Below are 26,332 nucleotides of genomic sequence, written 5' to 3'. Positions count from 1 at the left end.
CATTTTGTCCGAGAGAAGGTCGCCCTCGGTCATCTCCGGGTCCTGCATGTGCCAACCAAACATCAGTTCGCGGATGTACTGACCAAGGGGCTCCCGACGCCGGCGTTCCAAGACTTCCGGTCCAGCTTATGCATCAGGCCACCTGATGCATCAGCTGCGGCGGGGTGTTAGCAGTTGCTAGTCTAGGCTGCATGGGGCTGCATGGCCATGCTCGTCATGCACGTCCTCCACCTCCCGCACGTCGCCTCTCACCTTCTCTCTCTCTCTTGCGCTGTGTGCGCCCTGTACATGTACAGCCACTATATATTGAGCTCAATACAACGAGAGCACCTCAAGGTGCATTTTGCCTTGCATACAGTCAGCAACATTGACTCAGTGGTCACTCTCCTTGTATCTTATTCCCCATGGACCGACATTGCTTCTACATAGGATCAAGACAACAAACATGACCATCCTGCCCACTTCCACACGCCACCATCCCTGTTCACCGTCGGGATGCCGACCCAGCTCTCAAGCCCCTAGAGCCAGTGCGCCCACGGGTTGTTGCATTGTGCCTGTACCCACCGCCATCGTGCTATTGTAGAGCAGATGGTGAGAGAGACGAGCGAATGGAGGAGGAACAATTGGGGTGTGATATGAGAAGAGGATCTCTGTGAGACGCCGCCGTCATTACCCTACATCTATGGCCACCGCCAGACGGAGAACGAGATAGAGTTTTCTAGTTAAAAATCTTACGTCGGGGCAAGATTATTTCGACGTATATTCATCTACAGAGATTTTGGTTAGACACCGTTTAATTTATACATCTCAAACCAAACCCCATAGCAGAGCGCGCTACACAGCCCATGGCCAGAACACGTCCAAGGAAAAGCAAAGGATTGAAGGAATAAGGACACGCCATCGACTGTTGTCAACGAACCCAAACAGTGCTCACCACCACTCAGCTCTTAAGGTGACGCCTTCAGGAAGGTCACAGTGTCAAGGACGCCGCCGCCACCCAACAAAGTTAACGTTTTCAGGGATGTGGGGAGTGGAAGAGCAGACCTTGACCGAGACCCTCGGGCGTCGGCGTCGTCGCGACGGGCCGAAGCCGGCAAGGGCTTTCCCCCAAACTGGATCCTCACCACCAACTTTGCTCGCGTGCCGGGGACCAACTAGCCTTGCTGGCGCAGCCAGGACTTGGCGAGAGAGAAGCACACAAGCAGGGAAGAAGGCCAATGGCCAGATCTGGCGCTGTCAGCCATACCATGCCCCAGTCCACCGGAGATCCGTCAACCGCCCAACCAGATGGTCAACACCACACCAACATCGCTGCTCGCCGCAAATAGAAAAAAGTTGATCCACATCATTTTGATGCCATTGATCTCACCACACCACATCAACTTTTCTTTTGATGCCATTGATACTTTGATCGGTCGAGATTTCAATCCACAAAAAAAAGTTGATATGCTAAAAAATCAATTTATTTGAATTCCAACGCTCGGCTTACGTCCAACAACCAGCGCATGCATATATTAAGACAACGAAGCCCTTGGCATGTTCTTTTAAAAATGAAACACACGGCTCGATTGAGAGACCTCCTAATTGGCGCCTTCTACGCCGGTTAGGGGTTCTGGCACCTACGCGCTCGCAGATATGGACCGGCCCATCAAGCGGTGATGCGGTCGCTCACCAGGGCGCAACTGGTCAACCATTGACTTGTGGGAAAATAGTAAAAGAAAAGTCAAAAAAACCGCAAAAATAGGAAAAGGTTCATGAATTCAAAAAAATCTTGAATTTAGAAAAAGTTCACGGATTTGTATTTTTTTAGTTCACGGCATTGATTTAATTTCCCAAGGATTTGAAAAAAGTTCACAGATTTGGAAAGAGCACATTGATCTTGGAAAAAATTCATGATTTTTGAAAAAAGATTGCGGATTTTGAGAAAAAAGTTAACAGATTTAAAAACAGTTCATCAATTTTGAAAAAATGTTAATGGATTAGAAGAAATGGTTGTGGATTTTGAAAAGAAAGTTGCGGACTTGAAAAGGTTGACCGACGACCCCCCGCCTCGAACTAACCGTGCAATTTGTTTCCTCGTCGCCGCCGCCGCCGCAGCCGACCTACCGGTCGCTGGCCGCGCCCGTCGCCAGCCCCGTCGACAAGTTCGCGCTCCTCCCCGCCTTCCTCCAGGTACCCCGCGACCCGCCCCGGCGCTCGTGCCCGCGGCATACGTTCAACGTTAACCCACTCCGTCCGTACACATGCAATTTAGGTTAAACTGTTCCCCACCTCGCCAAAATTGGCAGCGCGCCCTGCTCTCGGTCCAGTGGAAAATCCGTGTCGTGTACCACTGCTGTGATCCCCACCCGAACACGCCACATTTCCTCTTGATTTTGCGTGTCCAGTAGCTGTTTAATTGTGTCCACGGAAAGGGGACTTGCTATGCGTCTCAGGTCAAATCATTTCCCTCTTGCTGAACCAACGGCAGTGCGCCCAGTTCCCGGTTTAGCGGGGGAGCTGTTTCGGATGTTATGTATTGCTGTGATCCCCTTACAAGCGCGCCGCATTTGTTCTTGGTTGTTTGATCAGGCAAAATGCATCAACTGTATCGGTCATGGCACCATGTTTTTTGGAATATTCAGTTTAGTCCTTCCTGTTCTGAATTTGTATTGATCTGCATGTGGCGGGTGATCCAATTCATTCAACTGTGCAAAAGCTAAACATTGTTGGGTTTCTCTTCAGTCAAGTGCGCCACTCTTGTTCTCATTTCAGTGCAAATCTGTGTCGTATGCTATTCCTTCGATCCCAACTCAAGTGCGCCACTCTTGCTCTTTATTTCGCGTGTCCAGTGGCTGTGGCCACATTTGCCCTTGATTTATTTGACTGGGAGTTGCATAAACCGCATCCACCATGGTACAATGTTTTTGGAGTCTTTGGTCTAGTCTTTAGGTAAACATTTGCTCTTGATTGTTTGATTGAGGCATAAACCAAATCATGACAATGCCGCACCCGGCCTGTGTATTTGCATGAACAACACAATACAAAAGTGAATCATAGCTCAGTTAGTCAGGATTAGATATGTCAAATGCTAGTGTTAGTATAATAAGTCAAATGGATCATATGATCTGCAGAAATTCCTTTGCCTCTCTGTTTCTTCCCCTAAACAAAGCTCTTTTGCCCTGTACTAATATGCATGTGGCGCGAGATTGAACTGAGAAAATGCTAAATAGGCTTGGATTCCTTTTTGTTGTGCTCTCCTTGTCGTCTTCCCTTTCAACGGGGTTACTCATTTGATTTATGCCTCAAATCACATCAGTTCGTCTGCTTCGACACGTGTGTCATTTAATTTATGCCTCAATTCGCGTCAATTTGTTTGCTTCTACATGTGTGTCATCTGATTTATGCCTCAATTTGCGTCGATTCCTTTGCTTTGACATGTGTGTAATCTGATCTATGCCTCAATTCACGTCAGTTTGTTTGGTTTGACACGTGTGTCATTTGATTTATGCCTAGTTCATGTTGATTTGTTTTCTTTGACACCTGTGTATGTCCGGTTGATTGAACCCATAGGTCAGAGGTCTCGTGAAGGAGCACATTGAGTCCTTCAACTACTTCATCACCAAAGGAATGGAGAACATCGTGAAGGCAAATGACCGTATCGAGGCGCTCGAAGACCCATCCATTTGGCTTAGGCATGAAGCTGCTTTCCAGTTATATATTATATGCAGCCACTGTTTCCTTTATGTGTTTCCAGTCTTGTCTTATATGTGCTCTATTGTTTGCTTTCATGCAGGTACACTGGAATATGTGTCGGTGTGCCCTCGATACGCTCAGACTTTAGCACTGAGGCTCTCACACCACAAGTTTGCCGCCTTATTGATCGCACGTAAGTTTGTGCATCTTGTGGCACTATTGTTTTAATTCCTGTCTTTGTGCTATTAGTACAAGTTCTCCATTACCTATGTTCAACTGTAATGCGTGCTTCCCTAAGATTTTCCTTTCTCCTTCAGTTACTCCGCTCCTGTAACCGTTGCTATTGAATACACCACAAAAGTTCGAGGGACAACATCATATCCACAGCAGGTAACCCATCTAATGCCTGGTTGAAATGTCCAGCCTAGTCTTAAGTACCTCCTTTCAGTCTTGGTGCCAAAGAAACTTAGCCCCCTCCTTATTTTCTCCAGGGAAGTGCCATCATTGGGTACATGCCTATTATGCTTAGAAGTGGTGCCTGTGTTTTGAATGGAAAGGATGAAGATGAACTAGCAAGATATGGTTAGCCTCTTGTTGCTCTTGTGGGAAAATGCAATTCTTTCTTGGACAGAGTTACCATATTATCTTTTTGGTTATTTGATGGTTTTGCTATTGCGTCTATAGGTGAGTGCCCTCTTGATCCTGGTGGTTACTTCATTGTGAAAGGAAATGAGAAGGTAGCTAAAAACATCGATGCCATTTTCCAAGTTGTCTTGCTTTCTTGATCTTGAATAATATTCCATGTCGCTACTACCTATTGGATGGCAATAGTAACAGTGCCAACTGCCTATTTTGACACAGAAGTTTCTAACTGGTTTTGTGTTTATTAATGCCTCACTATATGTTTCCATGTCCAGGTCCTTATTATACAAGAACAACTATCAAAGAATCGTATTATTATTGAGACCGACATTAAAGGAAGGTCATAATCTTTGCTGAGTAACTTACTGTGTCCTTTGTTTACTATTTAGAATTTTGTATCAGCATCCAGCAGTTCCTTGTATTTCTAGGGTTTGAAAACTGTCAGTGAAGACATCTTTTGTCAATTACCTGTGTCTATGGCTATTCTCGACATAATGTAGTGCACTTGGTTGGGTAGTTTACTTTAAGTAAAACATTTTGATGGATAGACAGCTGTTATAAATAGATATTGCACATTCATATGATTTTTGCTGTGAAGATAAAAAGAGAGAACCAATGGTAAAGGGGGGAGGATACTAATAGTAATTTATAGTGTATATGTTCTTGAATTATGTGGCAGTAAAAGGTAGTGTGTCGATGGCTTATGCTGTTACATTGGTTTCATGATGTCTCCATTTAAAAGGTATTGTCACCTAGTGCAACTGCCTTAGTATGTGATATACCTTGTTTCTCCCGAATCACCATCTTTGAACTTGGTTCATTGTCTCGTTGAATGTTGAAGCAAAATAATTTGTCTAACCAACCAGCCATTTCTGAAGTTGCTTCTTTCTGTGTGATTATCAGCTTATCCGCATGATATTTCATTTTGTGTTCATGTGGGTTCTACACACTTTGTTCGCTGTATGAAATACACTACGGTTGAAATATTAAACACATTCTGCTTCGACTATTATAACAATGTGATTTTTGTTTTCTATCGATTAGGGTGACTGCATCTGTTGCGAGCAGCACACACCAAAAAAAAAGCAAGACCATTGTTGTTATGGAGAAGGAGAAGATTTATCTACAGTTGAATCAATTTACTAAGCTGGTACGCATTTGGTATCTTGTTAGTGTGTTAACTATTCCTTCCATTTAAATATGAGACTTTTTTCATCTTAACCCCTTGTTTATTATAGGATCACAACAAAATAAAGGTTGTATTTAATGAGTCACTTCTGTGTTAATTATTTTTAAATATGTTGTACCGATAACTTGTTGGCTAGTGCCCTAGTGGTATGGCCCCTTGGGTTTTGCCATGGTTTCACTCTATTATAGTCATGGTGGAAGGGATTGCTAGGTTGTGGAAGGAGACAGCTAGATAGGCAGCTTTTATGAGGGATCAATAGCTCTTGACTAGTAGAGCTGAAATCTTCTAGGCTTGCTTACTTGCTCTAGTCCTTTCACTTCATAGATAGAATTGGGCCAAACAAATCATTTATGATCAAGCCAACCACAGTAGAATCACTACTGACAGAAATTTAGGAGCACAACAAGATAGTGCCAGTTGAAAAGTAACATCGGCATGCCACTGGCATGTGGCCCACCGTCCCATCTGTCAGTGGTCATATCAGTGTTACTTTCCAGTTTATATATCTTTCCGACGTACTGAGCTAATCTTCCTGAATTTAAGCAATCACATCTTTTAAATAGAGCAAGACCTAGTACACTGAGTAGCCTTCTCTTCTTCATTGGCTATAGACCCGATGGCTTCTTAACAAATGTGCATAAGACCATTGATTCCTATATTGATATGGAAGGATTAATCTCAGTTTCTAAGCTTTGAATTCTGCAGATTCCTATAATGGTTGTTATGAAAGCCATGGGGATGGAAAGTGATCAAGAGATTCTACAAATGATTGGACGAGATCCAAGATATGGGGACCTCCTGTTTTTATCTATTCAGGTAATGTGTTTGTTGAGTTAAATGAGATCTCTCAAGGACTACATAATCATTTAATCTTTTGTCAAGTGTTCAAATATTTCTCTTGTCCTTGAGATTTACAATCTTATATTTGTATGTACCCTTTCCTTGTTCTTTTCTTCAAGAGGTTATGTCTTTATATTTTAGGCTATCTAAACAGTTTTTTACTTTCTTAGGAATGTGCCTCAGAGAGAATATATACACAAGAGCAAGCTCTTCAGTACATGGATGGCAAGGTGAAACTTCAAACTGATAAGCGCGTCTTACTATCATCCTTGATTTGAACCTTTCGTCATAGTTTGAATTATGCCGATCAATTTGCGGAGCAATAAATAGCTCCTGAAGTGCATTCTAAGATTTGCAAGAGTAGATCCCTTCACTACCCGGTCATGCATTTTCTTCAGTGTCCACTGCGGTAGTATTATGGATTTTACATTTCATTCTAATAAGAGCTGTGTACATTTCTACCATGTTCTCATTTCTAGAGGGGCTTCCTACCATTCTTGAAGAATTACATTAGTTCAACTACGGAATAAATATTTTACGTAGTTCGTAAAAAAGTTGTACTTGTCCTATATTTTTCATGGCCAGTTGGGGGGGGGGGGGGCGCTATAGGCACTACTACTTTTTACCATTACCAAAGTTTTATCTGTTTTTAGTTGCCAGTACATACTGAATGCGTCTTATCTTTGCAGTTGAAGTATCCGGATTCAGGAAATCTGAAGGTATGAACTAAAGCTCATATACTCTTAATTTCTATGTATGGTTCAGGACATATACTGTTAACTATAAGTTTCCACTTTTTGTTTCTTAAACTAATTGGTGTAGACTAGCTAATAGAGCTACAAAGTTGTATTCTTATTGGCATTAGGTTACTTCATCTCGCCCTTTTTGGCACTCACAGGAAAGTCGGTCAAAATCAATACTCCGTGATGTTTTTCTTGCGCATGTGCCGGTGAGATAAATAATTGGAACTCTAATGCCTATGCTTTGCAGTCAGTCCAGTCCACTCACGGCAATTTCACCTGTAGGTCAATAATGGGAACTTCAGAGCAAAGTGCATTTACACTAGCGTAATGTTAAGGCGCATGATGGATGCAATCTTGAATGCTGACACTTTTGATGATAAGGCAAGTTCAAGCCCCCCCCCCCCCTGTATCACTTTAGTGAATGGGTCCTAGAAGAAGTCATCTATCAAAAGTTAGTTTCCCTGCCTTCAGCAATGTTTCATAATAAATGAAATCCCTGTAAATTTCAGCTGGGGCTCGCACAACCAAACATGACCGATTCTTACTAGTTACTACTATATAATTATAGCTTAACACACATGGTGGCTGGCTGATCCTTGCTAAACCTGACTGTGCAGAGTGATCTTGCTGGTATTGGAATCTCTATAGTGAAACACTGTCAGTTTGAAAACTCCAATGGTCATAATAAATTGTGATCTGGGACAACTTACTGCATGTTAACTCTGTTTTGGTCTCTACCCATCATCCGCCAAATCAGTTTGTTTTGTGTTACCTCCTATTCATAGTCTGCATGACCAAGACTGTACATTTATTGTTTCAATGTAATGCAGGGTAATGTTATGAAATCCTAGGGAAGCTTCTGTACAATGATTGACTCGTATATATATTGTATTTGGTGCCGATAGTTCATTTATCATCCCACCTCCCCTCTACCAAAATCATTGTTTGATACGTGGGGCCATATCTCCAGCCTTTGGCATCTCTGTCTGGAAGGGTTCTTCAAGCACACGAAACTGTCTTCGCAAATTTATACACATGTGAATCATTTAATGAACCAAATTTGCACGGTTGCAGGATTACGTAGGAAATAAGAGGCTGGAACTGTCTGGTCAACTACTATCACTGCTATTCGAGGTGTTTATTTTATCTAATCATTTCATTTGATGGTTGCATTATGTGATTTTCTTACTTGTGGCATTTCTCTGTGAAGGATTTGTTCAAAACAATGAATTCTAATGCTGTGAAGAGGATGAGCGCACAAAATAGTAAAGCCCAAACAGATAGTTTTAAGCAGGTATATATTTTTGGATGATCACTTGTGCCCCCTTTTTGCATTTTATTGCAGCGAGCCAGTGATGCTACTGTACCGCAACAGTTTGACGTTGCGCTCAATTCTTGTTGCACTATTTCTCTGAATTGTAGTCTATATGCAATCTAATTATATTGCTGCTAGCGTTTGCCTTGATTATAACTTACTAAGTGAAGAAGTATCTTTCCTTGCTACTCCCTCCATTTGAAAATACTTGTCATCAAAATGGATAGGAAAGGATGTATCTGGAACTAAAATACATCTAAATACATCCCCTTTTATTCATTTTAATGACAAGTATTTCCGGACGGAGGGAGTACTTTTTCAAAGCTCATAAACTCGACTCATGAAAATGCTTTTGAAACTACAAAGCTTGTTAAGCAGATCCACAGAGTTTTTATCATCTTGAGTGAAAATATGAAATGGATCAGCTGTCTGCTCGTAAGGTGGGAGGCTTACCCATCGATTTTGCATGTAGTTAAATTAGATGTTTTTTGGACACACATTTTTTTATTTGACCTTGCAAGCAAAACTTAGACCCCACAATTAGTTCGCCTTTTCGAAAACCGCAAATCAATACTTATTATGTGCTGGTGTAATTCAGTCCTTCCATAATAGTATTATGTTGCTTAAAGCTTAAAGTAATCTTCTCCCTTATATTTGACGTTGAAAGTTTGCATCCTTGAAATGCCACTACTCCGTACCATATTGTCTGATAAATGACATGCCAACATAATATGAAAATACACCGGAAAAATTCATTACTCTTTTATTCTTGCTCTGCACATTATATTGGAATGTGTTTAGCTGTTCTAACACTGAGAAATGTGCTGTAACATCACTAACCATGTAAAAAATCCCTTTGGGGTGCTCAGACATACGTAGTATCTTAGATGTATAACTTCCTTATTTGCAGATAATAGAGAAGAATATTACCATAACCTCTGGTTTAGAGAGGGCTATTAACACAGGAAATTGGGACATAAGCCGATTTGGGATGAGTAGAAAGGGAGTATCACAGGTTCTAGTTATTCAATCCTTTCGATCCCTCTTCTCTGATCTATAGATATTTTGGGATTTAAGTTTCTCTTTTGCTTCTGTGCAGTCTCTTTCTAGGTTATCCTACATTGCATCTGTAGGCTACATGACGCGCATATCACCGCAATTTGAGAAGACTCGGAAAACAAGTGGACCTCGTGCGTTGCAACCTAGCCAGGTGAGGATAGATGTTACTACCTATGTTTCTACTTCATAAAAAAAACAGGAATATACGTGAAGATCAGAAACCTAAAAACTGTTTACATTTGCTTATGTAACTATTTTTGTGACAGTGGGGTATGCTTTGCCCATGCGATACCCCTGAAGGGGAACTTTGTGGATTGACAAAAAATTTAGCTTTGTTGGCTCATGTTACAACAGATCAAGAGGATGGCCCACTCATAAATCTGGTTTGTTGAGGCGCAACCCACTGCAATTTTTTCTTCATTCATTTTCACTTGCTTTCTTGACATCCATTGTATGAAAAGTTCTATGAGTTGTGAGCAATCTTATATCTTCCACTTTTGTTCATTATGTACTAGTGTTATAGTCTAGGTGTGGAAGATTTATCAATTCTATCAGGAGAAGAAATTCATGCACCAGGTTCATATTTGGTCATGTTCAATGGATTAATACTGGGGAAACATAGGCAACCTCAGGTCCAATTCCTTATAAACCTTACATATACTTTTTCTCATTTCTTTTTAGAGTTTTCGTTAAGCCATCCATGATGCTTTTCAGATATTTGCTAATGCTATGAGAACATTGCGTCGGTCAGGCTACATTGGGGAGTTTGTAAGCATTTTTGTAAATGAGAAGCAGGTATTGTTTGTTTTCTCTTGATTTCTACTAGCTTACCATGAGTACTAGCATTACGCTCATGAATTTTGTATTCCTAGGATAATAGTGTGTTTTGAGAATATCAAATAACAAAAACAGAAATTGACTCTACTTAATACGGGCCACTTCCTGGGAAAACTACTAAATAAATCAAACCTAATTCATTAATGTAAGTCACTACTTCATCTCCAGACCTGGGGTAATAGCTTCTCATCATACTGATGTGGGTACATTAGTTATATTAGCGGACTTATTCCATCTTAGGGATGTCCGCACATTAATGTGGTATGTGAGCTGGGAGTTATGAAAGAAGCTTCAAACTCATGTTGTTCATCTCTATTTATGATGGTACTAGTTATAATTTATTAGTTTAAGCTTGTTACGCTGACTTATGCACCAAGGAATGAAATTACTGTTGCAAGCTAGTTTCAACACACAAGAACTTCAGGTCAAACAAGAGGTAAGATCTTTAAGATATATAATCATTAGCAGCTTGATAAAAACATTCTCATTACATAACAAGTGTGGAGAAAATGAGTTTGTGTTGGCGTTGTTTTTCCCTTCTGGAATCAATTTGATGGCTATACAGTGATTGTGGCATGCGACACAAATATTATGAAAATATCAGTACTCAGTAGTACCCGTGTGATCATTTTGTAGTTAATTTCTCCCTCCAGAAGTTGTACGTTGTAAAAACCTTTCTAACTGTATATTGTTGAAGATAATTCTCTTCATCTTATAATTTAGGTTCCTCACATGTAGCAAACAGTGGTTATATTTTTCAGTCCCACAATCTAGGTGTCTTAGTCAATGAGTACAGTGCTCTTTCTGTGGTTGTACCTGAAATTGCAAAATGGTATAAATAACGCACCTTGTGGTAGGCTCCTCCCTGAGTTTGTATTGGTAGTATTTTGTTTGTGATCTGCATCTATTTTTCTTGTAAAGGATGTTTTGGATCTAACTTGTTTTTGCCATTTCTAGCATTGCATTCACATTGCCTCTGATGGTGGCCGTGTTTGTCGCCCACTTATAATCGCTGATAAGGGGAGATCAAGTGTCCAAGAGCATCATATGAAACAACTGAGGGTTAGCAATTCACATGTTTTCTGATTTATTTGTTGTGTATTTGTAATCTAGACCTCAATTGATTTTCTTTCTTTCTAGGATGGTATACTCTCATTTGATGATTTTCTGCGTGATGGGTTGATTGAATATCTTGATGTCAATGAAGAGAATAATGCATTGGTATAACATGATTCTTCTAAATTCTTTTGTAGTTTGTTTAATTTGTGATAATGTGTTTAATATCATTCAAACAGATTGCATTGTATGAGCATGAGAATCAAGATGATGTTCACAGAAGCAGAATCACACACATTGAAATAGAGCCCTTGACTATACTAGGAGTTGTGGCTGGACTTATTCCTTATCCACACCATAACCAATCTCCACGTAACACTTATCAGACAAGGATTTGAATTACTGCTATACGTGATGATTCATTCAATCCCACGCTTACATTTTCTAATCTGCAGTGCGCAATGGGTAAGCAAGCAATGGGCAATATTGCATATAATCAGGTAAGAAGCAGCTTGAGCTGTTTTTTACAATTTAATGCCGCATTAGTTTTTGCTTCATTGCACTCACAAGAATGCAGCATGAAGTGGCCTGGTTGGTTGCAACCTGCGTACACATTCGACCATTGAAAAGGATCTAACTCACATGCCTGGATAAATTAATTATATTCCCATCAAATAATTTACAATGTTGTTATACTCTGGCCCTTGTTATAAGCTGCTTCCCCTACTAACGTGAAATAATGTTTCTTTGGAATGTGCTACAGTTGTTCCGGGCAGATCCTCTACTATATTTGTTGGTGTATGCGCAGCGTCCCCTGCTTACAACGAAAACGATCGAGTTGGTTCGTACCTGCTCCGTTCTCTCCCATCCTCATTTTAAATTTTGTATGTATAACATATTGTACTGCATTTCTTTTCAGGTGGGATATGATAAGCTTGGGGCTGGGCAGAATGCAACTGTTGCTGTCATGAGTTACAGTGGATATGATATTGAAGATGCAATTGTAATGAATAAATCATCCCTTGATCATGGTTTTGGTCGCTGCATAGCAATCAATAAGTAATGTTATGCTTCAAATACAGCTGCTCTTCCTTTTACTCTGTTTTGCTTCTTATAGTGAATCTTTGGTTCTTATCCTAAAGGTACAAGGTCACTATGCAGAAGTATGGAAATAATATATCAGAAAAGAATGTTAAACCAGAGAGGGATAAAGATGGTGTTTTGATGAAAAAGAATATGCAGGTACGAAAAGCACCGACCATTCATATTAGCTGAATTTGAAGGAATAATACTACAGTCCACCTTGAGATGCGAGGGAAAAGAGGTTTTTTCTTGGTAGTGAAGGTCTTTCATTCATATTGAGCTATCTAAATTTTCCGGAAATGAAAGAAAGCAGAACCCCATAGAAACAGCCTGTCCAAGGTTGAGATATTTTTTCCAAATAGTTACCTCAAAATTCAGATAAATTTATGGATTAATTTCTTGACCTTCTTTCCAAAGACTTCCATAGTTTTACATCAGCTGTTCTCATTTCTCAACCTACATTATTTCTGTATCTCATCCCCACCCATATAATTTTTAATTCAAATTGGGTTGTATATGGACTGTCATCAAAATGGCATTGCTATTTAGTTACACCTCTTGATATTTTGACTTTTGACTAGGTAGTTTAAGTATTTTATGAGTTTTGTTTCCAACAGTTTTTGTCTGTCTTTTTTATTATTCTATGTATGCATTTGTAATGGATGATCTGGTTGATAGGGGCTTGCCAGGCCCAAACTGGCTAAAATTATTCGCATCCTCTAATCTGTCTACTCGATATACATTTTTCACTATAGTTCCTAAAAGCCAGGGTTTTGTGACAGGCATTGGATGAAGATGGATTTGCGGCACCAGGTCAAATAATCCGCAATCATGACATCTATGTGAATAAGAAAACTCCCAAGATTATTCCCGATGATACTGCAAACAGTCCTGTCGTTAGATTAACAGACAGGTGACAATTGTTATTTTTTTGTGCTTCTTTTTAGCATGCTCCATCTATTTTTTGGCTCCGAAGTTTTGCTGTTCAAGAATGTTATATGTTCTCAGTCGCTTCAAACATTATTCACCCAGGGATTACAAGGACTCACCTGCTGTTTACCGAGGTGATGATGGCGAAACTACTGTAGTAGATCGTGTAATACTTTCATCAGATACAAATGACCAATTGACCATTAAATGTATGATCAGACACACTAGGCGGCCAGAGGTAGGCCCTATTCGCTGAATCCCTTCAATTTCATGTATGGAACGATGAATATAAATTTTGCTTTCCTGTTTGTGACCCAGGTCGGTGACAAATTTAGTAGCAGACATGGACAGAAAGGTGTTTGTGGTACCATTATTCAGCAGGAAGACTTCCCCTTCTCTGAGAGAGGAATATGCCCTTACTTAATTATGAATCCCCATGGATTTCCAAGGTTATATATTTGGCTTGGTTATATTGTATACACGGTTCCTTTTTTTATTGATTTATTTTAAATCTATTAGCTCTTGTTTGTGACTCTAGAACTGCAACCATTGAGTTGGGTGTTTTCTGTTCATGTCTTATGTAACTAATACGAAAACTTGACTCTTCTTTTGTTGAGATTACACTTTTTTAATGTGGAAACAATTCAGAAGTCATGTTTGTGGGTTTAGCTGGAGACATCATGCGCATTTTGTCTTCTGATACAAAGCTACATGCATTTAAATGTGTATTCTAGAACATAAAGTTGGAAGATACTCATGCGACGGGATCTTGACTTGTGGAGTTATTATTTTGATACCTAGAAATAAATCAATTTGCATAGTTATTCCTTGTTCTAGGTATTGTGACACTTGTTTAGCTATATTGTTTTGCTGGTTAGTGTGGAAATATTCTCAAGCCGGACTGACTCTTTGTTTGTTCACTAGTCGTATGACAATAGGCAAAATGCTTGAACTTGTTGGGGGGAAGGCTGGCGTTTTGTGTGGTCGATTTCATTATGGCAGTGCATTTGGTGAACCAAGTGGTAATGCTGATAAAGTTGAAGACATGAGGTAATAGCATTGTTTTGGTTGCCATGATTATTCTTCTTGAATGGTTTTTTAATCATTCTTTAACATTGTTTCCACTGTGTACTAGCTATATTCTTGTCAAGCACGGCTTCAACTATCATGGAAAAGATTTATTGTACTCAGGTGTGTTTCTTATATCAAGTTCTGATGAACTATATATTTTTATGTTACTCCAATTCTGCGTCGACTAGATTTAACTGAACTAGAAACCATGATAGTTGATCATGCAAAATTGCTATTCGTGTGCACCACCTGCGGCCTGGCCCTGCCAGGGTTCCTAAGAGCTGATCTTTTCCCCCATTTTCAGGCATTTTAGGCCATCCTCTTGAGACTTATATCTTCATGGGGCCAATCTACTATCAGAAGCTGAAGCACATGGTAGGCATACTTTTCTTTGTTCCGTTCTATTTTGCTTCTTAGGAGACGCTATGGATATTGCAAAATGAGCCTGGATCTATTCCCCAGGGTGCGCACAGTGCCTTAGTTTAATAGTTTATAGTGTAGATTAGTAACAGCATTCTAGTGCATCATGGTCAGAACATTGCATGATATATTAATTATTTCTTAAAGGTGTTAGCAGGCCTGAACTATGCTTGGCAATTCCCTAATCTTATAGTTTGTGGGTCTATTCAAGCTAATGGGTCATACTACTGCCCTTTCAGCTTGCGGGAGATCTCATTTGTAACTTCTTGTATAGCTCTGTAAATACGCATGTATATGAATTCTGCAGGTTCTTGTTAAGATGCATGCTCGAGCTAGTGGACCACGAATTACGCTAACCAGGCAGCCTACTGAAGGGCGAAGCCATAATGGAGGTTTTACATCTTCCTTTATATATGCCGTGGTTAAATGAGTATGAAGCTTACTGTTCCCTGTTGAGAATTTTGCTCCTCGTCTTAAAATATGTTTTTTTATTCATAGGCCTGCGTGTTGGTGAGATGGAGCGTGATTGTTTAATTGCGCATGGTGCCAGCATGCTAATATTTGAGCGTCTCCTACTATGCAGTGACCCATATAAAGTGCAGGTAATCTTTGAAGTAGATTGTGATACATTAAGTAGGCTTGACCACTGGTAGCATGCAAGGAGCATAAGTATGCATACTATTGATGTTGGTGTTGTCGCATCCGTAGTCTTACTCATGGTTGATTGGCTAATCTGGCATTAAAAGCAAAGAATAATTGCGTCTGAGAACTCTGAAAGATTGTCGACTGTCTTATTTGTGGTTGCTCATGTTCTCCAGGTCTGTGGAACATGCGGTTTGTTGGGCTACTACAACCATAAACTCAAGACATCCTTTTGTTCATTCTGCAATAATGGGGAAAATATGGCCCAAGTGACCATGCCATATGCCTGCAAGCTTTTGTTTCAGGTACTGCGGAAGAGGGAAGCGAGAATGGTTCTTTTCGTGACCATTATTAAGTGTTTTCTTGGGATTTTACTTACCCTCTCCTAGTTAAGGGCATGAAGCCAGACCGTTTGCCTAATTTTTGTTGCTCCGATAACCCTCATCTCCTTTTAAGTTGCTTGTGCACCTCTGAAAAACCTTATTTGTAAATCTACCTGCAGAAATTTTCGTTGCCCATACATACCTCTATACGCTCTTATATTTCTTTACGGAGGGAGTAGTTCTGAAACCTTATTAGATTCTGAAACATTATTTCTAGAACCAGTGTTACTGCACGCTTGAGTCCTGTCGTATATGGTGAACCCCATCTCATTGTGTCGTCTGGCTATCTTTTTCAGGAACTACAATCGATGAACGTTGTACCACGCCTGAAATTAACCAAAGAATGACTTGTAACACGATTTGTGGACCGTTGATCTCGAAGGGTGATTGGAGCGTCTGAGGTGAACCGGTCCGGCGTGATTCTTGAAGGCTGAATGTGTATAAAAAAGTTTGCCTGAGACATCTTGGCATTTTTTTGTTGTATATATTTGAGATGCGAAATTAGTTCTGTAGCTGCCTTGATATGAAGATTAAGTAACATGTCAGTTACATTGGCATGTTTGTTTCCACGACTGTAACAGGTAACTTGATATGTGTATACATACTGCATAAATCCTCTGTCGCTTGCAACACAGATGATAAAAGAGTCACATTACATACTTGAATAGAGCAATGTATGCTGAATAGAGCAATATGTACTAGTGACATTTGCTTAATAATTTGTTATTCAGAGTAATGAGATGATGGCGAGGGAGATGACGGCGTGCTGGAACAGGCGCCGACTCTCCCCTTCCATGGGCGGCTGCAATCCCTGCTCTTTGAACTCGTCGTTGCAGGTCACAGGTGCGTCGGTGGTGGCGGTCATCTTCGTCTTGGCTTCGGTGAACCTCCCGTCCTCGATGGCGGCGATGGCGTCGTCGAGGTCGGCCATGGCGTCGCGGAACACGTCCATGCAGGCGTTGAGGCAGGACCACCTTGTCGACTGCGTTGCCTCCTTGGCCCGGAGTGCTGCAATGCCAGAGTCCATGCCCTCCACCCCTGCCTGCACCAGCTTGGCCGAGATGAGGGCGAGCCCGTGGAGGCTGGCGTCGCGGCTGGAGGGGTCTGCCGAGAGGGAAGCGACGCAGAGGGCGTAGTCCACGTTATGGTTGTTCTCGCCGCATCTCTGGCAGGTCTCGGCGATGATATCGTCGCCGTAAGGGAGTCGGATGATGGCGACGGTGGAGGACATCGCCGGGTGCGGCAGGAAGGAGAGGGCGACGGAGGTGAGGAGGAAGATGCAGCTAGGCAGCGACGACATCTTGGCTTCGCCGCCTCTACTCGGGGGTAGCGGCCACATTGTTTTCTGCTATACATATAGTGAGAGGAAGAGAAGAGAGAGGGAGGAAGAGACAGGGGTGGAGGAATCAAGTTGAAGGAGGAAATGGTTGGTGAAGCGTGTGAGGAAGACGGAGTTGCAGGTTTGAGACTGTGGCTTGCAACTGAAACCAAAGGCTAGTCCGTTATGCTACTCTTCCTGTCAAATTCAGATATTCCCAAGGCAAATCATCTGAATCTCTTTGTCAGGATTTGTTTCTAGAGGTCAGGATTTTTTCGACGAACTCAATCATTGAAGATTTCCCTGCAAAGTATGATCCACGGTCTGCGCGCCGACACACATTCTGGTTTCACCAATCAAATCAGAAGTAGTAGTAAAAAAAATTCCCCACTGAATGAGATCAAGGTTTTGGTTACCGAATGAGGTAATTTAACTGAGGGGGGCTGATAAATGTGGTTACCACGGTTATCGAGAAATACCGACAAATACCGAGAATATTTCGAGCAAATTTTATAGTTGAATTTTGAATTCAAATAAGTGAATGAACGAATATTCAAAACAGAGACCTCTCAAAACAGAAACTAGGTTGCTACCAACATGCCATAACCAACTCTCATTGCATTAATTAGATCCTACATACTTTACTGTAAATCGAGTATTTAAATTCAAAAAATTAAAAAAATGATATTTTTTGCTCGGTATGGCGATTAATCGAGGGGCACGGAAATACGCGATAACCATGGGAAATCTTGAAATTTCGACTGGTAACCAAAACCTTGAATGAGATACACAATACACAAGTTCATCTTTGTACAGAGAGAAAACAGAGGTGATGAGTGAATCCATCTTGTTATTATAATTGCTTTATTTATTATCTGATGATGAGTGAAACATGGTCTACAATATTTGCTTTTATGGACAATCGATCGAAGATGTGAAGAGAAGAAAAAGAAAATGGGGTTCAACTACACCTTATTATATATAATTAATAATGGTAATAATCAATAATGAACGATGAGTGATGGTGACGATGAAATCCAATCCAATCCATGCAAGAAGAAGACGACGACGACGATCCGATCCATGAAGGCGAGGCGACGATGCATGATCATTTGGCGGCGGCGTGGGTGAAGCCGATGGCGATGTGGGCGAGGCGCTCGTACTCGCGGTCGTGGGCGGCGACGGGGACGGCGCGCGCGGGGGCGCCCCTCCAGGCGTCCTCGCAGCTCCGGGACGCGCCCAGCGCCGCCATGAGCTGCTGCATGGCCAGGCCGTACACGTTGGCCTGCAGGTTGTCCAGCGCGTCGCGGAGCAGGTCGGCGGCGCCGCCGTACTGCTCCAGGCAGTGGTCGAACCGGGCGCGGTCGGCGCCGGCCTCGGCCTCGAGCTCCGCCAGGTCCTCGATCTTGGCCTCTGTGCTGGCGGCGTGGTCCACGGCGATCCTCGTGGCCAGCACTGCCAGGCCGTGGATCCCGGCGGACGCGGAGGCGTCGGCGCTGCGCGCGTCCGCGTTCAGGGACCGCACGCAGTGGTCGTAGTCCACGCCGTGGTGCGTGTCCGAGGCCCCCCGGCACGCCGCCTCCACGCTCACCGGGGTCGCGCACGACTCCGGCGCGTCCCACTCGCCCTCCGCCGCCGCCAGGAGGGCGGCGGCGAGGAGGAGGACGCCGACGATGCACACCGCGGGTCGCGCCGTGAACCCCATTGCTGCGCCTGCTCCGGCCGGCCGGCGATCGAGCTCTGACCGGGGGCTGATGGATCAATCAAGCAAGAAGCTAGGAAGAAGGTTGCTGGAGCGAGGGCGAGGGAGGAGGAAAGGTCGATCGAGAGGCGAGCGCGAGGCGTGGGAATATTAATAGCTAGGGGGTTGATCGATCGGGGAAGACGAAGATGGAGGAGAGGCGGGGAGCAAGCCTCGGCGCCATTTCTGCACGGCCGCATCACGATCGAGCTCCTGTTTTTAGCCATGGCCATGCATGCACGCACCACGCAAGTTTGAATGCTTCAGCCATGCAAGGGCGGAGAGGGAGGAGAGACGATTGGGAAGGCCCACCAGGCAGAACGGTCACGAGCAACGCCGACGTAGCCATGATTAGCTGAGTGCATCTCAGTCGTCCCTTCTAATTTAGCCCCTGAAATGGACCCTTATATCTTAACTCTTATATTTGAGGATTAAGAAAAACACAAACATAACTGAAACTCTTAAACTTAACTCTTCAAACGAACTATATCCCATATAAAACCCTCTTTCTTTCTTATTTTTTTTTTCTTCCTTTCACATGGCCAACTATGACTTTTCGGCATTAGAGGGTTTCCATGAGCTACTTAGTACCTAGGATGGATGTTTCACAAAGGTAGCCTCACCGTGCGCGACACGTAAGCTTGTGACGAAGCAGTAACCAAAGTAGTTGAAATTCATCCTCCGCGGGCCATGGCTTGGGCGCTTCCTCATATGAATGGGTTCTTCCCCTCAGTCCCTCACCCTTCTCCCAGTGGTGTTATGGCACCGCCCGGGAACGTAAGGATTCATCGGAATCGGCAATGGCGACATGCATCCACTCTTCCTATATTTTCCTTCTTGTACATTGAACTTTTTCTCTGTGTATGTGTCCTCCGAGTTTGTTCCAACTTTGCTCCTGGTTCGGAACGATGGGAGGAGCGACGCCGGGCTAGGGATGACGAGGAGGTCCCCGCTATGGCCAAAGACGGCGAAAAAGATGAAAAAAATAAAGAAACCCAAATCGTCAGTTTTGCGCCGGAATTTAACAACTGGAGGTCGGCGGGGATGTCGGGGTGTCGGCTAGCAATGTGGCGTTGTCGCCTGAGGCAAGGAGCGCGGTAGGGGTAGCGCCGACGAGCGAACGAGGGAGAGAGCCCGCGCGGGGGAAGGGCCAAAATTATCCTAAGAAGTGGCCACACAGTAGGGAACAACCATGGACCCAACAACACAAATCACTCCCAGTCCCCTAAGCAAAAGACCTGCACCACAAAGAGGTTGAATTTGATTGCCCTAAAGCGGAAGAATTGTGCAAGGTTCCAAGCCGGCATCATCTCACGGTAGAAGGCCGACTGATGGAAGTTCTTAGTCGTTTGTCCCTATCTAGCACGAGCCAATGAACACCTTCCAGAAGAACATGTTCTTCTTCATCCATGTTAACATCATCAAATTCCTCATCGTGGAGATCTAGCTTCTCAGAGAAGTTACCCAAGATTGTTGAAGTGCCCCCTTGGGAGCCGATGTCGGTAGAAGATTACGCATCAGACACCGTCGACATCGATCCAGACCTAGTGAGGGGTCAGTCAAGGGAGTAGAGGGCAACCGACGGGATGTAGCGATGCGAGATTGGATGGAGTCTGGCGATGAGGGGTCGCTTGGAAGTATAAACTCAACGGCGAAGAGAGTTGCTGAGAGGAGACCTAAACCATAGTCGTTGATGAAAGAACATGCGGTGCCCCATGTTTGGTTTTGGTAATTGATGACAATCTCTATGGACTAATGGTTGCCTTGAGTTATATTTGAAGGTTTTGTCCATAGGCTTTTCTTGGAGTACATGTGTTGGTTTCAAGGAGAGTTGGTGTCGACCAAGGTGCTATTCAAGGAATTATCCAAAGATTGGTCATGTGAGTGTTGAGCTTATTGCAAGCATGTCTTGAAGAAGAAGATTGTGTGATCATTCATGTCTACCTTCAAGACATCATCCAAATGAAGAGAATTAGAAAGATTCAAGGTTGATCAAGATTAAGTCAAGAATGAATCAAGTTGATCAACACACAAAAGCATAGAAGATGTACTGAGGGATCAAGTGATCCCATGGAATGGTAAGCATTGTCCATTACGCTTTGTTTGCTAACCCATGGTTTTTATGGGAGTTCTTTGTGGGGTTAGGTTGCAATGTGCAAGTTCAAGTGGAGCATCACGAAGAGATCAAAATGCTTGAAGCTTGCCGTCCATTATGGTAACAATGGAGTTATGAAGATGTGCCGAAGAGTGGCTCACCCATAGTGGAGTATGGGGGAGCAATCAACTAGTCTTCATCGAGCCAGCACAATCAAGAAAGGTGGTCCAACTTGAGGAAGTCAAGATCGTCATCATCTAGCTCAAGTGGACTATGTGCAAGACAAAGATTTGCCCTTGATAGGTTTTCTATTTTACCGGTCTCATAGTGGTGGTTGGGAGACCGGGTTATAGGATCGATTGCCGTACTATCAAGGGGGGCTCTCGATGAGTAGCTTGATCGTATCGTTCATAGAGAGCTCAATCCATTGCATCCTTGCATCATCTTTGTTGGTTCTTGTTTGGTTCTCTTTGTGAGTCTTACAGCTTTTGGTCATCTTGATGACAAGCTCGAGTTCATCGAAAACGGAGTTCATATGCTTCTTCTATGATGTTTTCGATGTTGGAGGTTTTGCTGGTTCTTCTAGGTTGGAGATTTCACTTCGCTGTTTTGATGCTACTCGTCGTCTTGTTTCCAACAAGCTTGAGTTTGCTCAATTCGGAGCTCATATGCAGAAGTTTTGGCAGTTCTGGTTTTCCGTGGAGTATACTTGTTTTTGTGGAAGTGGCTTTAGGATGGCGCCAACGGTAGTACCGCTGGGCCAGAGCGGCAGTACCACGTATCACCACAAGCGGTAGTACCGCTGTCCCACAGTGGTAGTACCGGCCATGGCCATAAGCGGTAGTTCGGCTCCGGTTCCGCACTGGTACCGCCTCGACTCGAGACGTGGTTTTCTCGTGTCGGGTTCGGCGGCAGTAGGAGCGGTAGTACCGCTCATGTGCGGTAGTACCGCGGCTACCACCACCCCTAGTGCCGCTCAATGGCCATCCTCTCTGTTCCTTCTCCCTGTGCTCGTGGTAGGCGATGTGCGCTGTCCCAGCGGTACTACCGCTGGGCCAAGCGGCAGTACCACTGCGGCCAACGGTAATACCGCTGGCTCCAGCGGTAGTGCCGCTCATACGGCTCTTCCTCGCACTCTGTTTCGCTCCGCTCTCCGTGCTCTACCGCCCGGGCGGTAGTACCGCTCCCCTGAGCGGTAGTACCGCTCGCGCGCGGACTGAGCACATAACGGTTGGATTCGGGAGCTCCTATAAAAGGGGGTCTTCTTCCCCATTTAACCTTATCCTTTGAGCTCGTGTTTTTCCCCATTGTTGACCTTCTTCGAGCTTGTCAACTCTCAATCCCTCCATAGATTCTTGCTAGTTTTTGAAGGAAAAGAGAGAGGAGATCTAGATCCACATTTCCACCAATAACTTTCTCCTCTATGTGAGGGGAACCCCTTAGATCTACATCTTGGAGTTCTTGGTGTTCTCCTTCTTGTTCTTCCTCTCATTTTCCTCCCTAGCATTAGTTGCTTCAGTGGGATTTGAGAGAGAAGGACTTGGGAGTTCGTGTGCCCTTGCCATTGCATTTGGTGCATCGGTTTGAGTTCTCGACGGTGATACGTGAAAGTTACAAGTTGAGAAGCTTATTACTCTTGGGTGCTTGGTACCCTTGAGCTTGTTCCTCTTGGGTGCTTGGGCGCCCTAGACGGTTGGTGGTGTTCGGAGCTCAATCATTATGGTGCAAACCTCCGGGCAAGCGTCGGGGTCTCCAATTAGGTTGTGGAGATCGCCCCGAGCAATTTGATGGGTACCGGTGACCGCCTCCAAGGGTCGCCAACATGTACGGGTTCGGTGACCGCCCCCAAGGGGTGCCATTTGTACGGATTCGGTGACCGCCCTCAAGGGTCACTTAGTGGAATCACGGCATCTTGCATTGTGCGAGGGCGTGAGGAGATTACGGTGGTCCTAGTGGCTTCTTGAGAAGCATTGTGCCTCCACACCGCTCCAAACGAAGATTAGCATCCGTAAGGGTGTGAACTTTGGGATACATCGTTGTCTCCGCGTGCCTCGGTTATCTCTTACCCGAACCCTTTACTTATGCACTTTAATTTGTGATAGCCATATTGTTTCTTGTCATATATCTTGCTATCACATAGTTGCTTATCTTGCTTAGCTTAAGTTGTCGGTGCACATAGGTGAGCCTAGTTGTTTTAGGTTTTATGCTTGACAAATTAATCGCTAGGTTTATTCCGCATTTGTTCAAGCCTAAACCGTAATTATTTTAGAACGCCTATTCACCCCCTCCCCCTCTAGGCGACATCCACAATCTTTTAGCTGAGCTTGTGCCTTTTGGGATGGTTAGATAGGGAGAGGAAGTGGTTCATCAGCTTTAGTTTCGACAAGTGAGCCGAATTAAAAAAAGCAAACCATAAGATTTTTTTTGTCATTTTGTGATGCAAGTTATACCTTTTCACTGATTACCGAGACGAAGAAAAGTAAAGCATAGATATAAATTGCAAAAAAATACTATTTATTTATTTATTACTTTATTTCACACTTGCTTTCTTCTTCGACGGTAGTATCCATATCTTGGCCACTTTTCCTTACTTTTTCTCTCCACCTGACATCAGTGCCACCAATCGTTGCGCATCTACGGTTAGTCGGGTATCAAGATGGCAATAGGGCCCCGAAACCCACGTCCCCGCGGGTTTTTACCCTATTAGAGGATGGGGATGGACGACTTTCTATCCTCGCGGAGCTGCTCGTGGGCACATTATTAAACCTGGCATGTTTCACGGGTTTAAACCCGTTTGAGTACTATCCGAACCCAAAATCCGACAAAACCCGTCAAAATACATTATTTAGCACGCACCGATCCATCTTGACTCAAGTGGCCCAAAGCCACAGTGCTTGAGGAGCCGAGCCCCACAACATCGAGGCCCTGGAGTACAAATCAACCCCTCACTCGGTCGATGCAGTGTTGCTCGCTCTTTAGGACTCTCTCTCCCGCACAACACGACATCTAAACCTAAACTTAGGTCCCCAGCCATCGCCTGCTGCTGTAATATGCTCCTGTTTTTCTTCCAAATGTTGCTGTTTTCATTGACTGCTCGTGGGGACGGGTTCCCCGTGGGTTTTGAAAATCCGATGGGTTTAGGGGATGGGTAAAAATTTAACCCCGCGCATGTTGATGGGGACGGGGACGGGTTTGCGATTTTCTCGTGGGGATGGGTTTGAGCAAGCAAAACCCGGTGGATTTCGTCCCCGTTGCCATCTTGAGTCGGGTAGCCGTCGTTTTGTCATCCAACATCACTTGTATCTGGTCATGCGCTTTGTGTGGATATATTCATTCCCCTAATTTTTGAAAGCAAGTCCTCAGGAAAACTAAAAGAGCGGGTGATGATGTTTTTTGTCCTCATGTCGTTGAAACGTTATTTCTATGTGTTATTAACCTACGGTTTAAAAAAAATCCTAAAGTATGTTAGAGTTCTTTCGATTTTACATGAAAATATTTCAAAAACTAGTTGACTTTTCTCAAAACATCTCAGTTTTTTTTTTCAAAATTAGCTGGAAAAAATTAAACGCTTATTTTCGAAAAAAAGAGAAAAGAACGACGCGTCTCCCCCGACCTCCGGCGAGTTCCCTCGCCCTAGCTCCTCCAGGCGACCGACGACGGCGGCGCTCCGGCCCGGCCCTCGGGGAAACGGTGAGCAACCCTGATCTTTGCTGCTTCCCTCCGACATCCTTGCTCTCCCGATTTAAATCTGGAAACTTGTTGACGGCTCCGTTCCTCTCATCGCTGTCAGGAACCCTAGCTCCAGACTCAGGTATGATCCGCCGGCCGCTGGAGGACGAGGACCTGCTGGAGGAGATCCTCCTCCGCCTCCCTCCGAGTCCATCATCGCTTCCCCGCGCGTCAATCGTATGCAAGCGCTGGCGCAGCATCGTCTCCGACCCCGAATTCCTCCGCCGCTTCCGCAAGCACCACCGGAAACCCCCGCTCCTGGGCCTGTTCGGCCCCGAATCCTCTCCGGGTGCCAGCGCCTTCAGTCCCGCTCTGGACCCGCCCGACCGCATCCCTCCCAAGCGCTTCGCCGTGCCCAGGAGCAGCAGCATTGGACCCGACGACGATGACCGCTGGGACGTGCTCGGCTGTCGCCACGGCCTCGCCGTCCTAGCCAACGTGCCGCGGCGCGTGATCGCCGTGTGGGATCCGCTCACCGGCCGACAGCGCCGCGTGGCCTTTCCGCCCGGGCTCGGCTCCGTCCCTTGGGTGATATATCGGCAGGCCGCGGTGCTGTGCGCCGATGCCGGAGAAGGGCACGTGCACGGCGACTGCTTCTCGAGCCCGATCAAACTGGTCTTGGTCTGGGTTGTCGTCATAAGCAGGCAAGCATGCGCCTGCGTCTATGAATCGGCCACCGGTGTATGGGGAGACATTGTCTCTACAAAGATTACACCTCAGTTTTTTGACATAAAGCCCGCCATCCTTGTTGGGGATGCACTTTGCTGGTGTCTTTCTGGTGGCGATGCCCTTACATTTGGTCTTGGAACCCAGAGCCTTGGTGTGATCAAGAAGCCGATACTTTCCCCTTTGACCGACTTGCGCTACGGAATGATTCAGCTCTTCCGGACAGAGGATGGTGGGCTTGGGTTCACGCATTTGTTGGCGCACACCATGAAATTATGGGTGCTGGGATCAAACCGTGACGGTATTTCCAGATGGGTGCTTCTGCAAACCTTTCAGCTGGAGGAGCTCTTTCCACAGGGAACGTTTAGTGACTTCGAATGGGCAAGGATGACGGGGTATGATGAGGACACAAATGCGATTATTTTGTCTACGGCGATTGGCGACTTCACGTTCCAAGTTGACACGGGCGAGATCAACCATATTATTAAAAGAAATGGCAGACGTTGCCATGCTTATTATCCCTACAGAAATTTCTATACCGCGGGTAATGCCTCCCTATCTATACTTTTGGTAGAGTACTTGATTTCTGTAATATTGTTCATGTGATTGAGGATCAACCAGATATATAAGGATACGTTGAGTTGTTTGTTTGTTTGTAGCACCAGCAATCACATAGTGATGTAATCTCTTAGTTATTACTGGGCTACATTGCAGCTAGAACAAGAATATAACTATTACTTTGCTGCCTCCTTGCCTTTCTGTTCATCTTTTCAACACGAGTTTTCTAACAACTGGAAACCGGCAACAATTGCACTAAAAAGATTATAGTGAAACCATATTATATCTGAAATAGTAATTAGATTTACACATCCAGAAGCTTAAAGCTAGTCATGCTTTT

General features: G+C 44.0%; 3 protein-coding genes and 1 pseudogene across 3 annotated transcripts; 2 read left to right on the top strand and 2 right to left on the bottom strand.

The window, feature by feature from the left end:
* The first annotated feature begins 201 nt into the window (after window positions 1-201).
* On the top strand, window positions 202-16,232 carry LOC125516329 (annotated as a pseudogene).
* Window positions 16,233-16,600: 368 nt separating this feature from the next.
* On the bottom strand, window positions 16,601-17,185 carry LOC125513032 (pectinesterase inhibitor 12-like). The gene has a single exon (XM_048678073.1). The coding sequence runs from the start codon at window positions 17,183-17,185 to the stop codon at window positions 16,613-16,615; it is 573 nt and encodes a 190-aa protein (XP_048534030.1). The 3' UTR covers window positions 16,601-16,612.
* A 1,126-nt stretch (window positions 17,186-18,311) lies between these two features.
* LOC125516326 (putative invertase inhibitor) lies at window positions 18,312-18,917 on the bottom strand. The gene has a single exon (XM_048681805.1). It carries the CDS (start codon window positions 18,906-18,908, stop codon window positions 18,312-18,314), a length of 597 nt encoding a protein of 198 aa, XP_048537762.1. The 5' UTR covers window positions 18,909-18,917.
* A 5,935-nt stretch (window positions 18,918-24,852) lies between these two features.
* LOC125516325 lies at window positions 24,853-26,040 on the top strand. Its single transcript, XM_048681804.1, has one exon. It carries the CDS (start codon window positions 24,853-24,855, stop codon window positions 26,038-26,040), a length of 1,188 nt encoding a protein of 395 aa, XP_048537761.1.
* The last annotated feature ends 292 nt before the right edge of the window (window positions 26,041-26,332 follow it).

This window comes from Triticum urartu, chromosome 6, assembly GCF_003073215.2.
Source record: "Triticum urartu cultivar G1812 chromosome 6, Tu2.1, whole genome shotgun sequence".
Taxonomy (NCBI): Eukaryota; Viridiplantae; Streptophyta; class Magnoliopsida; order Poales; family Poaceae; genus Triticum; species Triticum urartu.
This window is presented reverse-complemented; position numbering and strand designations above follow the sequence as displayed.